This window comes from Molothrus aeneus, chromosome 1 (assembly GCF_037042795.1).
Source record: "Molothrus aeneus isolate 106 chromosome 1, BPBGC_Maene_1.0, whole genome shotgun sequence".
Taxonomy (NCBI): Eukaryota; Metazoa; Chordata; class Aves; order Passeriformes; family Icteridae; genus Molothrus; species Molothrus aeneus.
This window is the reverse complement of record NC_089646.1, coordinates 65,625,999-65,641,602: the sequence shown is the minus strand read 5'-3', so window position 1 is coordinate 65,641,602 and position 15,604 is coordinate 65,625,999. Positions and strand designations below refer to the sequence as shown.

General features: G+C 40.8%; 1 protein-coding gene across 1 annotated transcript in view; it reads right to left on the bottom strand.

Annotated features, from left to right (window-relative positions):
* Positions 1-609: 609 nt before the first annotated feature.
* Positions 610-15,604, bottom strand: part of ADTRP (androgen dependent TFPI regulating protein) — a 29,259-nt gene continuing 14,264 nt past the window's right edge. The window contains exons 4-6 of the mRNA XM_066545221.1: positions 10,405-10,520; positions 6,504-6,655; positions 610-723 (exon numbers count right to left, since the gene is read on the bottom strand). Of these exons, the coding sequence (XP_066401318.1) occupies positions 680-723; positions 6,504-6,655; positions 10,405-10,520 (312 nt within the window). The 3' untranslated portion in view covers positions 610-679. The remainder of the gene's footprint in view (positions 724-6,503; positions 6,656-10,404; positions 10,521-15,604) is intronic.

The window sequence follows — 15,604 nt, the reverse complement described above, 5'->3', positions numbered from 1 at the left end:
GCTTTCTGTCAAAGCAATCATACAGTCAGTATAATTAGGTTACTTTTGCTGCGAGATTAACTGAAACCAAGAAAAAGGAAGAAAGTGTTGCCTTCGGATTTCCTGTTAAAATGGAGGGAAGATATTAAGCATAATATAAGCATATTAATATTACAGAAAGTTTCTCATTAGAAGAACTCGGCTTCTTGGTGAACTTTCTGAGCAGACATTTCTAATTACAGTGCTTGTTAGCCCAATTTGTTATCTAGCTAGCTTAGAAGTCACAGCACTGTTAAAATTATCTCTCCTCTTAATTTTTTCCAGACTTGATGAAGGGCAATCCAAACAAGAGCTGGCTTGCATTCACAGGTCTTTTACAGAGTGGTGTGAGGCTCATGAGGGAGTGCATTTATCAGTGACAACTTTTAACCATGGACACATCCTCACGTACGTTGTGCAAGAGAAGAGAAATCTGTGTAAACAGATGAACACAATTTTCTTATTCATAGCAGTTGCAGAGTTATCGTGAAAGAGGCAAACATTTCATATTTTCCACCAGTTTTCCATAAGTCTGATGTCATAATGGCTTCACCAGAAGCTGCAATGAATTGGAGAAAGGATTTATCACAGCTACGTTTATTTTCCTCTACTTCATGGCTTCAGAATTCATGGAGGGATTGTTTGGCTTCAAGAGGAGGATTCACTTGCCTTTCCACTTGTGGTCCAGTATTACTATTGAATCTCCTGTTTGGAGACAGAGGAGAAGACATTATTGGGATCTGAGGGGGAAGGCACAACAGAGTAGTCCTTCACACATCAGGGATGAGGAAGATGTGAAACAGGCCCCAGCCTCCCAACATCCCTGGGGAACTCTACCCATCTGGGAGTGGGAGTGAACTGCATGTCTTGGACCAGCTGCTCATGCTAAAGTGCTGCGGAAGTCAAATGAGCCTGGGATGTCCCCAGCAAGTAACAGATTACTCAATGACTGAGGAATTATTTGAAATCTGCCGTGGACCACACCCATTGAGAATAATTGTGCTTTGCCAGTGGAAGAAAGTGTCTGCCACCAAGCCAACCTAGCTTGTTGTAAGAGCATGTGAAAAGCTGGAGGATTCTCACATGGCTGGTCAGGACAGCACAGGACCTACTGAAATCCCACAGCTTTCTGAAGCACCAGTTATTTTGCTGCTGTGGGGCACCCAATAATCAACTGTTTATGGGTACCTTTTCTAACACATTGTCTCAGCCTCTCTTCTTCCTGTCCGATGATCATTCACTCATAGGAAACTCTGCTTTAAATGATCTTTCCTAGTGTTTCAGAGGCTCTGAAACACTAATTGCTGTATTGTATTGGTGTGTACTGACCAAACTGATATTTATGGGTGAGGGGAAAAAAAAAACCCCAAACCACAAAGAAAGAAAATAGCCTGGCAGGCCAGGACCAGCATGTTAACCAGCACTTCTTAATGTCTGGCCTCCACTGATGAATTTGTAAGCTCTGGTTTGTGAGAGGTTCTGATCCAGTCTGCCTCCAGTGGATAGCCAGATAGACTTATCACCAAAAATAGGACCTGTGACAAATAGTGCAAGTTTCCTTTACACAGTCAGTCATCTCTGCCTGAGGGATAAACTGCAGCTTTGGGGAGTGACAAATATGAAGGACATAAATGTGCCATCACAGGTTTGTGGTACAACTAGGATGAATGGATGAGTCAAAAGTAAATACTCATATTTAGTTTTCAAACTATGGGATTTAAATCCTGTAAAATCTGAGTTCCATTAATCATTGGCAATATAGCAAAATTATGGATATAAACATCATTTGGTCACTGAAAGGAATAGATAGACTCTGGACTCTTATTCTTTGCATGATACAACAAATACTCTGGAAAAGAATCTCAGTTTAAAAATCCCCCTGGATACTGTAATAACAAAGGGTAGAACCTGTGTCTGGAGTAGTAACTATGTGCAGAACATCAGCATTTTAGCATTCATACAAAACCTGCTGTTGATAAGCCTGTACCAGCACGGCTTCATGCCCCACACAGTTGCCCTTTGCATCCCTTCATTTGCCATTCAGGTTTCTGCAATCTCAACAGCTGCTTGGAATAATGACAGCATCAAGAATTCAATCTTATTATGGTATTGCTTTGTATTGCACAGATTTGTGAGCTGTCACATAGGCTGGATTTCCCAAGGCTACAGGGTATTAAGGGAGCTTGGTTTCAAAAGCCCATAAATACAAAAATAAAACTTAGGGAAAATAATCAGTTGTGAAAACATGTTATATGATTCTGGAAAATGCGCTGAATGCAAAAGAACTCCAAAAAAAAAAAAAGAGGAAAAACAGGCTAGAGGGAAGAATGTTGTTTAACTTTATTTCAGCCTTAGGTAAATAGGTTTCAGCAATGTCTTCCCAAGATATTTAAGAGCTCATAGAAGATCTGGAAGAGTGCATCCATCTATGCACTGAGCATGAGAAAGGTATTCCACCATAAGTTTTCTCTTTTTCCTCAAAGCAACAGCTCTTATTCCTGTTGAGCTGCCTTACCCCTTGCAATATAATATCTTTAATTTTTGTTTTTCGCCTAACAGTGTTCCTTAGCCAGCTGCTGGCAAAAGCTTCCCCTTCTAGTGGAGACAGCAAGCGCCTAGGCAGGTCTCTTGGAGCTGTTACCCACTCCAACAATCAGCCTCCTTTCCTCCCCTGTTTCTCTCCCAAAGGACAGTTCCACCATGTGGGGATAAGCATTTCTCTGGGAGAGCCCTTGGGCCCACAAAATCTTGCAAATAGAGGCAAAAGCATCAGGAGGCTTTTCAATCGCTGGTGGAGCAAGTAGCTGTTGCTAGCTATAGCTCCTCTCCAGCTGCATTTTAGAGTATTGAAATGAAGCAGCTGATGAATGTTATTTTGGTTTTTTTTTTCAGATGTGTTAGATGGAAGACAAATGAATGTGCTCCATCTTCAAATGTGAGTTCTAGATAAGACACCTCACTTGAAAGGTTGCTCTGTCTGATGTGGAGAACTTTGATTCAAATTTCTCCCAAGGATCTGATTGTCCCAAACAGAGCAAACCCCAAGCAAGCACTGCTTTGCTTTATTTTTGAGGATTCTAGTTTGACTGGTCGAAGAAACATGAGATCAGTTGCCTGTGTGATGTTTTCCACCCATCAGGAAGGGGAGAAAGGATCACACGGTTCATCTTTGGTACTCAGACCCTGCAGCCAAGTTCTTGGCTGAGGTAAATTTATGGCAGTAAAAGAATCAGCTCATTGTTTCAAATTATCCTCTTTGGAGTTTCTCTATTGCTCAACATTGTCTTGTACTCTAGAAACTCTGGGATTTAAAACAAAAAGAAGTCATTACTGGTACTATTTTCTGTGCCTCTCAGGCTGTGCAGCTGGGTTGCCTTAGTTACCACCAATCCAACTGTGCAAGGGGAGGGAGAGGAGAGGCGCATGAGAGATAATACATTTTTAAAACCTCCAATGCTGTATGAAACAGTTTGTCTATAAATAATAAAAAGAATTTAGGGTCTGGCATCCTGAAAAGGAAAAATAAGGTTATATTATTCTACAGCCTAGATTTTCCAGCTCTCGGAAATGATTCTGCACCTTTTCGGTCAAGCACAGGACGTAGATTTAACATTTACTTGCTTGAACCTGGAAACTGCCATCTACAGACTTTGGAATAAGTTGGAACTAAATACACCTTTAAGTGTGAAAAAGAGTAAATACTTATGTATCTGGTTTTAGGAAAAATAATAATGGCCTGGAGTGTGGAAGAGCCCATATGAAGCATGGTTTGCTGTGGAACAAGCTTCATTAGCAGCCTATGGTCTGACACAGGATGCAAGTCCAGGAGGGAGCCAGGCTTTGCCTTCCTGGTGGAGCTGTTTGTTAATGCTTCTTGCACCTTTGAATAAACACCTCTGGGGAACTGTTCTTCATTTGAGTGGGAAAGAAATAAAAAGAAGCAACAGCCTCGGATTTTTTTCCACTGGGGAGAATCCTGGTGCCAGCAGCCCAGCCAGAGAGCTCTGCCTTGTCAGATCCCACCAGCATCAGGTCTAATTTTTTGGTGGCTTCAGGTGTTATTACACAAGGTGATTTCAGATGTGCCTATAGGAACCTAGTAGATATCTGTATTAACCTGTAACCCAAACTGCCTTCGGGGAATGAGCAAAAGAGAGATCAAATGTGCCCTTCCGTGTGCTTTATCTTTTGAGGGAGAGAGAAGGTGGGCAGAGTGGAGAGTATGGAAAGATGAAGAGGTCTGTCCTCTACCACCACTGATTGTTTTGCCTTGGGTGGGAGCGGGGTGGGGGAAGGGGGTGTGTTTTTTGTTTGTTTGGCTGGTTTTTTTGTTTTCTGCAGGATCATTTCGACTGCATCCTCTGCCTTATTGTGATGGGAAGGAGAGAGAGGAAAGGGTAGGATGAAAAAAAGTACATGGAGCCATTTTTGCTGTGGGAACAAAGGTATGTTGGAATCACATTTTCATTCAGTTTGCAGCTCTTTTTTCTCTGGCAATGCTGAACCAAAAATTTGTCTCAGTCAGGAATATATTAAAACTCTGGCACACTGTAATTTGGAATAGCTTCCCTGTGGCTATGTTTCAAGGCTTATTGGGACTTCATTATTGATACCAGCTTAAGGAAGTCCTACTCTTCTCTTGGGTGGACACAGCTGGGATGTGGATCAGTTAAAACACTTGGCACCAACATGGGGAACTGTAACTCAAGGGGAGTGTCTTGCACGTGGATGAAAACACCATGTAATTGTTAAGGCCAGGATTTTGTGGCTCCTTTGAAAAAAAGCAACTATGCATGGAAAGGCAGACCCACCACACAGATGAGGCCTCCAGGGATCACAAGAGCACACCAGATATCAATATTGTGAATATTGTGTATTGTTTATATACATACTCTGAGGTTACATTCATGCTACCACAACTGGGGTGCTTTTCAGCCCCTCTGTGTGCACAGTAAAGTTGAGTGCTTGCCCAAGTTTCTTTAGTCAGCTGTTGAATATGCATCTAATTTTTGCAGTTAATTTGATCTCTGCTTGGCACAATATTTTGTCCAATCAGTTAACACATTGGAAATCAAATTATTTTTATTCTGATTATCTCCAGCTTATGCAGCAGGCATACCCTAGCCCTAAAATTACTAATATGTACTCAGTGATAAAAAAAATCTGATACATAAATATATCAGATATCTCATATAAAGACTTATGCCATCATGTGGTGATGGTGTGGTCTTTGATTAGCAGTAGTTACTATTTATATATGATGCCTCTTAAACCAGAGCTAGTGCAGAAAGGCTGCAGATCTGTTTTCATTTACCAGCAATCCTCATCTCATATGATGATTTTGCAGAACAGAATGTGGCCAAAATCTCCAAACATGGGCATGTAGAACGAGCATCTTGTTTGCAAAGGTAGCAAGCAGTGAAGGTGGTTATTCAGCACATTTGAAAGCCAATCTGCTGCTTTTAGGTAGCTGAGTACGGGTGGTGAGAGACTAGCTACAGACACTCTACGTTGGCTTGACAGGCATGTGAGACTTTGCAAAATGGATCATGCATCAAATGTTCCCTGAGAACAGAGGGAGGTTGTCTTATTTATTTTCAGAGGTGTTTTTGCAGTGCTTTTTCTTTAATCAGAAAGCTAGTTTAAGAAATTGCTAATGTTCCCACATTTGTCCTAAATAAAATACACTCATTTCCCTGACAGAAACACTTTCATCCTCAAAAATTCAATCTTGAATGAAAAAGGAGAGGAAACCAGAATGAATAATAATGACAGAAATAATAATAACAACAATAATAACAATAGTATCCCATGCCAAACCCTCAAAGGTGCTTCCTCAGTTCTCTCTTTCTTCCACTTGTTAAATATGCTTTCCTAAACTGCGTTTTTTTCCCCCCTCCAACTGCCCATTATGTCAAAGGAAGCTGCTTTTCACTTTTTTTAGGTCACTACTGGTCATACCACTACTAAAGCAGAAGGGAAAAATTTTCAACGGTTTATAAAAGTTTCCAAAGTGCTGTTTTAGTCATGGAGCTGCTGCTGCTGCAGTGCTTTTCCTTGGATACATGAATGCATTCCTGTAAATTTGCAGTAAACGCTGCTAATCCCTAGTCTGACAAACAGCATGTGATGCAGTTGTAAGAGTTTTAGCCTAAGACATGTGGCTTCTCTGGACCCTTCTTTGAACAGAAATTCAAAATCCAGTGATTATGCTGATTAGAGGTGCTTCTTGACCCAAATTAGAGGAAGCTGGTCCAACCTTTGTCTGGCAGGGTTGGGATCCTTGCTCCAATCTGTTCTCTATTTGTTAGCACGCAGGTGGGACACAACAATGACTATTTGACACCCAAGTGCCACCATCCCAACAACTTCCCCAGTGTACTCATGCCCCCTTCCTCTTCCTGCCTGCCTGGGCAATCACAGCAGTTCATTTCAGGGGTATTTTTGTCATATGCATAGAAGTAAGGAAGAAAACTTGGACTGACCCCATATCATGCGGTTGAGGAACTCTCCAAAGTTGTAGAAGGCGACAATGATGGCAAGGCTACCGGCAAAAAAGGCTGCTAGTCCAGGGGGGTTGAACAAAGCAAAGAGAGGATATACCCACTCTCCTGTTACAGAATAAATCCACAGGACCCTAGGGAAGGAAGGAGAGAATTGACCTTAGGTTAGGACCATTCAATTAGAAGAACCACTTCAAAATTTCCAGCTCCTGAGGGGCTGAGTTATCAAAACAGGCTTGATACAGAGAAAATTAGCTCAGCTGTCAATACATCTCCTCGGCACTTGGGCTATTTGCTGTGAAGCACACTTGAGCCAGTGCTAAATTAGATGGGTTTCAGTGCAGGTTGAAATGCACACAATATTTTTCTGTCACCCTGGTGGAATTTTGCTATTAACAGCAGTAAAAGCACAGTAAAATAGCAAAATGCTCAGGAACAGGGATGTGCACTTGGCTATGCTAGCGAAGCTTATTCAAATAAGCTATCACATATGTTTGCTCTTTAGATACAACAGCCTTTCAGCCCCTATCCAGATCCCTAGAGTCTGTGGGGACACAGAGCTGTTCCTCCCTGTCTCAATCCTTCTGCTGTTGACCACTGTTTTGAGGAGTGCAAAGAAGTTTTCAAGAGGTGAGAGAGCAAGGGGAATTCTCCAGCAGCTTTTCTTTTGTAAGAGAAGGAAAAGAAGAAGAATGGCTAGGTGGGAAACAGATGTGGCTGCTTCACCCTTTTGTGCCAGAACTGTTTGCAAAGCATGGTTTGGAAAAGAAAGAAGATTAATATGCCGGCTTTATAGGGTTTCTTTTCTTCTAATTGTGCCCTCTCTTTCTGCCTTTTTTATTCTCTCAGAAAATATCTTGTAGTGGCTGTCAGTTTGCTGGTAATATGTTCATTGTTTATGGCTCATATGAGTAGTTAATAGAGAATGCCTGAACTAAAGAATATAAAAGTGATCTTTATATATCTTAAGTATAGGAAAAATGCTTTTTTGTGAATATTTTTTGTGAATAAAATTATTTATATTTGTATTGATTATGTAAAGAATTTAAAGTATGTAAAGAAATAGGGTATGTCTGCATTGATTGTTATCAGGATGTGCCATTTTAACAAGGATAATACTTCCCTAAAACAAACTTTTGGGTCCAAATGGTCCTAAAAACTTTAATTCTTCATTTAAAAAAACATATCTGAGTATTATGCCATACTTTCCACCACCAGTGCTAACATAGGAACACAATTGCAATTTTTTCTGATGTCACCCAGCCTGCTACTGAGCATCATGCCTCAAAGAGAAGTGAAAAATGGGCTGCCACACTATCCTGAAACTGTGTCATGACACTGAGGAATGGGAGAATGCTAAGGAGGAAAAAAAAAAAGGCTGAAAGGATGCTTCTTCCTTTCTCTAGTAAAAAAAGGAAGAAGTGGGGCATAAAAAGGTGGTTTTGTCTTGCCTGTAAATAAAGATTTACTATCTTCACCTGAGGGATAGAGTGGAGCAATGGAGGGAATTGATAGTAGAGCTGTCTGGACTGAGCATGGAAATATTTAAATGTAGGGATTCATTTTTATGATTCAATATTTTTTCATCTAACAAACAGAGCTGTGAAACACCTAAGTAATTTAAAAAGAAAAAAAAAAAAAAAAGAAAAAAAAAGCCTGCAGAAAAGGCCCCTGAGAGGCTGAGCAGAAACACTGAATTCCAAGTGCTAAGTGGAGTGCAAATGTCAGCATGTGCTCTTCACTGCACAGGACTCCTCTTTTCATATCGTACCTCCAACAGTAAAACAGAGAGTGACAACCACCTTTCTTTTATATAACGAGGAACTAAGTTATCTTCATGCAATTTGGCCAGCTGGTGTGTCTCATTTGAAGCACTCCAACCTGTATTTTCAAACCCAAATAAATGACTGTTCAAAGCCACAGTGACACCCTCTCTGCTGCGAGGTGGAACTGGCTGCTCAGTTTCTCTGCTGCCTTGGAGGGACCAGTCACTTCTCAGCCCATTGGCGCTGCAGCAATGGCAGTGACAGTCCAAGGAGAGGCTTGGAGGAAGGACTCTGTTGCTTGTGAAACATATGGTGCCCAAATGGAGCTATTAAATCACCAGGTTGTAGCACCAACAGTAAAATATGTACATGTGTTGAGATTTCAGTGCACAGGCCAGAAAATTTTTCTATTGGTTGAAAGCTGTTGTCTGTGGTTTGCACGGAGCCACGAAGTAGAAGCAAAAAGAAAGCAGGCAGGAGGTTCCTTGCTGATTTGAAAACTCTATTAACATCCTAATATCTTTTATCCTCTCATCAGGGCCCTGGCACGTAGGGAACAAGCTCTCTAAGGGACCACCTTCCTCTCAGGACTCTGGCAACACGACGCAGCACCAATTCATAGAAAAGGTTTGGAGGGCTCCAATGTGTTGATGCTTGTGTTGATCTTCATTCTTTGGTGTGGATTCAGGACCTGATATGAGCCACGTCTCCTGAGGGATGAAATTGCTCAGCTGATAGGGATTTTAGGGGAAAGCACGGCTCACATGGCTGTAAGAGCAGTCTCGTCTCAAAGACAGTAAAACCCAAATGTTGTCATAAGACAAGCAAAACAAAGCTGGCATTAAGCAATGGGGTGAATCAGAACATAGAAAAGGAATTTAGGAAGCCATGATCGTAATCCTATTAGGCTCTGGGCAGGATTAGAATAAATGGCTCCTAATTTGCTTATGTAATGTATCAGCGAAGTCCTCCGTTTCCACAGCCACTCTGATGGGCTTCAAGTCACTCCAGTGTTTCATCTGAACGGTTTATTTTCTATTTCAGATTTTCACTCACTGGGCTGAAGATGGTCTCTAGATGAGAGTGAGAATTGGTGAGTAGGAATGGGAAGGATGGGTTTCCTCATAATTCCAGTGACTTCTCGGAAGTCTTTGCATGAGGACAAGTCCCTTCCTCGCTGACCAGTATCCTCTTGTTGTTATACACATGCTCTATATTGTTCCCCCTAAAGCCAGGATGTTTCCTCAGCTCTGGAAAGTTGTATAATACCCTGAAATTATACAGCCCCCTTCCTGAGTTGGGTCTCAATACAAAGCATCCTCTGAGAGCTTTGAGGTTTTGGCAGCTGCCCATAGTTACATGGGGTGGCAGTGCCTCCATATCCCAGCACTGCAGCCAGGATACAATGAGCAAACCCACTCCACAGGTGCATGACACACACACAGCAGGTGGACAGATGGCTATGAATGATGAGAGGTGCTGATTAGATATAGTTTATTTTCTCAGTATCATTCTCCAACAGGCTGGGGATCAATGGGTGCATTGCTGGAAATGTGGGCAGTGTCCACTGGTGGAGTGGGAGGTGGTGGTGGGCAGATGTCTCCTCGCTACCCACCAGTTTGCACCTGGCTCTGCATATCATTTTCTGTCTCAAGTTTCTAAAACCAGGCACGTGTCCCTGCCAAACACTGAACTGAGTTTTACTCCTCTCCTGCTCCCGTGACCCCCAGACCTTTTGGGATTTTCTGGTTTTGCAGCTAGCAGGACAGTGAGTGGAGGTAAATTTGATGGTACCAATAGAAATAAAACCTCCAGTCCAGAAGAAATTACTCAAATTATCCCTGAATTTATGGCACTTTAGTCACTTTCCTTTAAGAGGCCTTACAAGAGCAGGAGACACTGTGTAAGGTCCCAAGACCTATACTGTGTTTGAAGAAACCTGCCTTGTTTACATTTGGAAATAGTTTTCATGGGTCTCAGCTGAAGTTTAAATGATTTCTCCACAGAAAAGACTGCTGTCCTCCTTGTGTCTGGGTGGGAACTTTTGGTCAAAAGTACAGCATCTGGCTTCATTTTAAAAAGTAGATTACTTGGAGAAAAAATACTTAAATTCTTACCAACTGATATACAGAAAAGCGACAAATCCCAGTAGGATCAATCCCTTCTTCTTTGCTGGGTAACGATGCGGCAAGGCAAGGATTTCCAGGAGAGCAAATGGCAATACAGCCGTGTGCTGAGGAAAAAAGAGACTCTGTCACTGACAGATCATAGTGCCTTGCCTTCAGTCATTGCTGATCATAAAGTTCAGGCACCTGCTCAGAAGCAAGGAATTATTTAACAATACTGAGAATAATTATATACAAATGTGCATACTTCATTTTTTACAATGAAGTACCCCCAGAGTAATAAGCAAAAAAATTTTCTTGTTAATAAGATATAAAAATGAGTCTTGCCTGTAGCGTGGTCTATCTTTATAATAGGTGAGCTCTTTTTGCATTTTGTAATGCAAGAATTGTTTTATAATTCCTATTACAGTACAAAAGATATTGAGCTCTATCATTATGTGCAGTTGAGGATGTCAGAAGAGTGCTCCTTGAACTCACTGAGCAATTGCTGAATTGCCTTCATATTCTCTTCTAGTCATTATTGTACTTTATATAGTATCATTTATTACTTGCTCCAGTGCAATCCCAGTGTGTTGTGCTTCCCTTTGTAAATGGAAAAATGGGGCTGTAAACATACAGGAGACTTCAGTTAGCTGTGATTGAAGGTGATGAAGAAACTTCAAGCAAGTTTATCCCAGAATCAGAAAGGAATTAAATTGATGGAGAAATGTGTTTTTCTTCTTTTTCTTTTTTTTTTTTTTTTCATGTTGAAGAATTTAAATTGCAGTTTCAGCTTCAAGGACTTTAATGCTGTCTGAGCATGGAGGATTTTCAGCTCTGGGCAGACAGTTTGGTGGCACTGACTGTTTTGTGGTGAGGAGCTGCCTCCAAGAGGGATACTCCTCACCATGGGGATGCTGAGAGCACAGCAGAAAGCCTTCTGGGCTCAGATGTTAAATGGGCAATGAAGGGATTCATGGGATGCTAATGCCTCAAATTTTTGACTGATTTGAAACAATTTTAGAAAATAATTTGCCTGGGTGAAATTTCCCCACTGAAAATTTTGTATTCCTTGTGCAAGCAAACAATAACTTTGTATTGCAATACGGAGGACAGATGGCTTAAACAATGTTGGGGAGCAGCAAAGCAAAACTAGTCAATGAAATGCATCAGGAGAAAAACTGTAGTAACAACTGTAGCTGATTAGTTGCTTAATTTCCGGGTAATTAAGTAAATAGTTTCATAGGTAGATGGGGGAGGTATGGAAGGAGGGCAACAGAGAAAGATAGATAGAGTTTTAAATAGAAAAAATGTCAAACTCAGGATTTTTTTTGTCTTTCTCCCTAAAGGCATAACCTACTGGGTGTATTGTATGAAGATTTCTCTTGTCCCAGATAAATGGTTCTAACATTTTTAATGTACATGTTTTTCAGAAACTGTGGCCAGTATCTGATTTGATAATAATGTCAAAGTTTTATTGCCTTGTATTTATGCTAGAGCTTGTGAAAAATACACCTTAATTTCTTTAAATGCACAGTGAGCTATAAACAGCATGCATGCATTTAGCTATTTGTTTAAGAGATGGATGTCCACTTTTGTCTGCTGCTTCCAAGTAACCACTCCCTGGAAGCTGAGTGTCCTTCTTCAGCCCTCCTACCAAAACCAGGAGCTGCAATTCATACCTGGCTATCCTTCTATCAAAATAACCATTCCATCTCAGTTATTAATTTTTCAGAGAAAAGAGATAGAAAATATTTCATTTATGTTCCAGTCCTTTTCAGTCATTGGCACTGTTCTCTTCTTCTGTTCTGTTTCACAAAGATATTCTTCAGCTCTACAACCTGCTTGGTTGATTGCAGAAGTTTTGTATCAGTACAAGTGATTCCTGAATTCATTTAACCAGAAAAATATCTTCAGTGCACACAGTTTTCATATGTAATCCCTGTAACTTCTTTTAGTCAGAAATCTATGTGTTAAGCTGCTTTGAAAAACAATTATAAGAGTTTCTTTTCCATAGTTGAACAATAGTTTGTCCTTGAACAAATCCCAAAATGCCCATGGCAAGGCAGCAGTGGTGGAAAACCTGCACCTTGTCCTCATTTTTAGGTTTTAGCCTAAGCCTTTGGCAGGCATGCTGATTTAGAGCACCTCATTTTGACAGGTATTTTGGACCATGCCCAGGAAAGAGCAGCACAAAGAGCCAGAAAGTATGAACAGTGAAGCAGCCTAAAGGCAGGCATAGAAATTGTGAATGCACTGAATGTGTTGTTGCATCTAGAGAGGAGAAGAAAATGAGAAGTTTCAAAGGGAAGTTTCAAAGGCCTAAGAGATTGATGCAGTGATGGCTGTGATGAGCGAGTGTTCCATGTCCATCGTGTCCCTGACCTGGGGTGAGTGTCTCAGTGTTCCACAAGAGAGATGCAGCTTCCTGCTGGGAAGCACATATGCTCCAGCAGCACACAGACAACGTGTGGACAGCAGGACACAGTCACAGGGAGAGGCTGGGGGTGGTGAGGGGCAGCCTGCTGCTCAAACACGCCGTGCATCGGCACTGCTGCTGAGCAGCGGGCCGGTAGTGCCTGCAAAAGATTGCTGGGAGATCTGCTTTGTAGTCTGTGCTGGTTTACAAAAGGCTGATGTGCTTTACTGCTCATTTTTGTCAGGCTTCTCCACTTATATAGGAGTTAGAGAAAACACTCGGGAGCTTATAAATCAATAGAAGCTTGAAAGTTACTGGCAAAACTGGAAAATTTGCCTGCTTTTGGGAATAGCCAGGAGTTTAGTGGAAGGGGTAGGTTGAAATTTCTGCTATTCCTGATTCAATGATCTTTCCATTGCTTTTAAGAGCTTTTCCATGTCTAAGGACAGCAAGAGCATTCAGGAGTTGGACTATCTGCCTCTTGTTTTGCAAATAGTTTCCTAAAGTTCTTGGAGCTATACTGATTTGGAAAAACAAATGCAAAAAAAAAACCCCAAAAACAAAGAAAGAAATTTGTTGTGGCATAGAAAAGCTGCAAGCTTCTCTCTTCCCAAGTCCAGTGATGTCACTGGCCCATGACTGTGTGCTGTGTTTCTGTTCAAATAATTGCATCTTTTAAAATATATTTTGCAAGTATATTAACTAGATGTGGGGGTGTTTTGTAGAGTCATTTAAATTTGCTGTGAAAATGCCTTCTTGAAACAGATTTCTACAACAGTTCTCAGCTTCCTCAAGCACCCCCAGGACAATTAAAAAAAATATTATTTTTCCTTTGTGGATATAAAGGCGTTTTTATTTTCATTTATCCCTCTGCCGCCCAATTCCTTCTCATGTACACCCCAGGCTCGTAAACATGTGGGAAAATCTTTCCTCACACTTCTGCTATCCCAGAGCCTATTTCTGCCAAGCCAAATTTGTGCATTAACAGTAAAATCACAGAGGAATTCGTATGGAATACCCAAGCAAGTTTATGACAGCAGATGAGTGTTTGTAGAGCAGACACCAGGGGAATGTGTGGATGGCTACAGGGCGCAGAGCCTGCCCTTCGCCTACAACACACAATTGGCTTTCCACATGATTTCCCTCTCACAGCCCAGAGACGTTGACTTTGGCAACATCATTAGTGATAGAGCATATATCATGGTTAATCAGATCTGCTGAAAGGCTATAAAGGTTTCTCATATCCTTTTCTAAAAAAAAAAAAAATAAATAAAAGAAGGATGAAAAAAAAGATGTATTTTTTCATCTGCATTATTTTTAACTGTAGGTCTCTGGTGCATAGTCATTAAATATACTTTCAATCCTACTTAGCAGCGTTTCATATTCTTAAACTGACGTATGTCTGAGGAGCACAGTATTTGTATGGGGCCAAATTAAAATATACAGTTTTGCCTCTTCCTTTAAAGAAAACTTAATGATTAAGCTCAGATTGACACAGATCAAAACATTGGCAAAACTTGCTGGAAACAGTGACTCATTTTTTATTTCAATTAACAGTTTCTCAGTTTCACATATAAACAATGAAACTGTCAAAAATAATTATCACAGAGGGAGAGGAAAAAAACCCACCTATTTCACTCCAAGATAAGGAAAACAGGCTAAAACAATAGCTGTGTGTACTGATCAGGCTATCAATGAACCAAACTGAATCAGAGAGCTTTTCCCTACTCTTGGCAAGGAACCTCTACTACTTATTTTTTATGTTCTTTGAAATATTAATGTATTTATTTGTCTAACAACCTCTGTTTGTTGAGGAAAGCTTTCAGCCTACAAATTTTGCAAGAGCAGAATTTTTTTAATTTCTTCCTAGAGTGAAGAGATAAAAGTGATGGGACTTTCAAAATTATCAGAGACATTTAGCTAACTAATCACACTTTTAGCCTAAGTTCTGCTTCTAAACATTCCATTTTAAAATCCTTTGTGTCTCTTTTTGGCAGTCACTGTGATTTTCCATTTGGTTTTAGTTTCTTTGCTTCTTTCCTGAAAAACTCAGGTGAAACTGAACTAGTTATAAAATTACAAATTTATTTTTGTTGCTTGTACAAACTCTGGCATATGAATACAGGGGGAAGAATGTTTCTTAAACATATTCTGAGCTTTATCTCAAATATTGGCACGTTAACTTTTCTCCTGCAGACAAGAACATTCCCCTGCTTCTTTACTTTTTGTTTCCTACCCTGTGTTGAATGTTTCCCAGGATACACTTCAGGTTCATGAATTTAAGTCCTCTCTGAATATTATTTCCAGTGTTTGCTAAGACCATATGGAATTTTTACTTCCCGTATTTTGAATAATTCATGTATTTATTTAATGCTATATCCTCATTTTGCCGTTGAAAATTCAAGTAAGAGCAAGCTTCCTGGGGCTGAGAAGGCAGGGTTGGGTAGAGTTTGTGCTCAGCTGCAGCCTCCAGCCTAGGCAGCTCATGAAAAGTCTCCCCAGAGCTGCTGAGATCACTGGTGCTCCTGACGCGTGTCGCAGTTGACTCGGTGTGACCTTGTTTGACTCCGGAGCAAAGGAAATGATGCCTTGCTTGACCAGAGCTGTTTGTTTCTAATTCGTCTGCATTTACATACCCTCCATGTCTGCTTTCCATTAACATGTGAGACTTTAGGGAGGGTCTTTTCACAAACAGTTACCACTGGCCAAACTAAACTCCACTGGGCACAGTTGGAGACCATCAAGTGCTTTTGAAAAACTGCCTGTGTTTCTCCTTTCAGACCAATTCCCCAC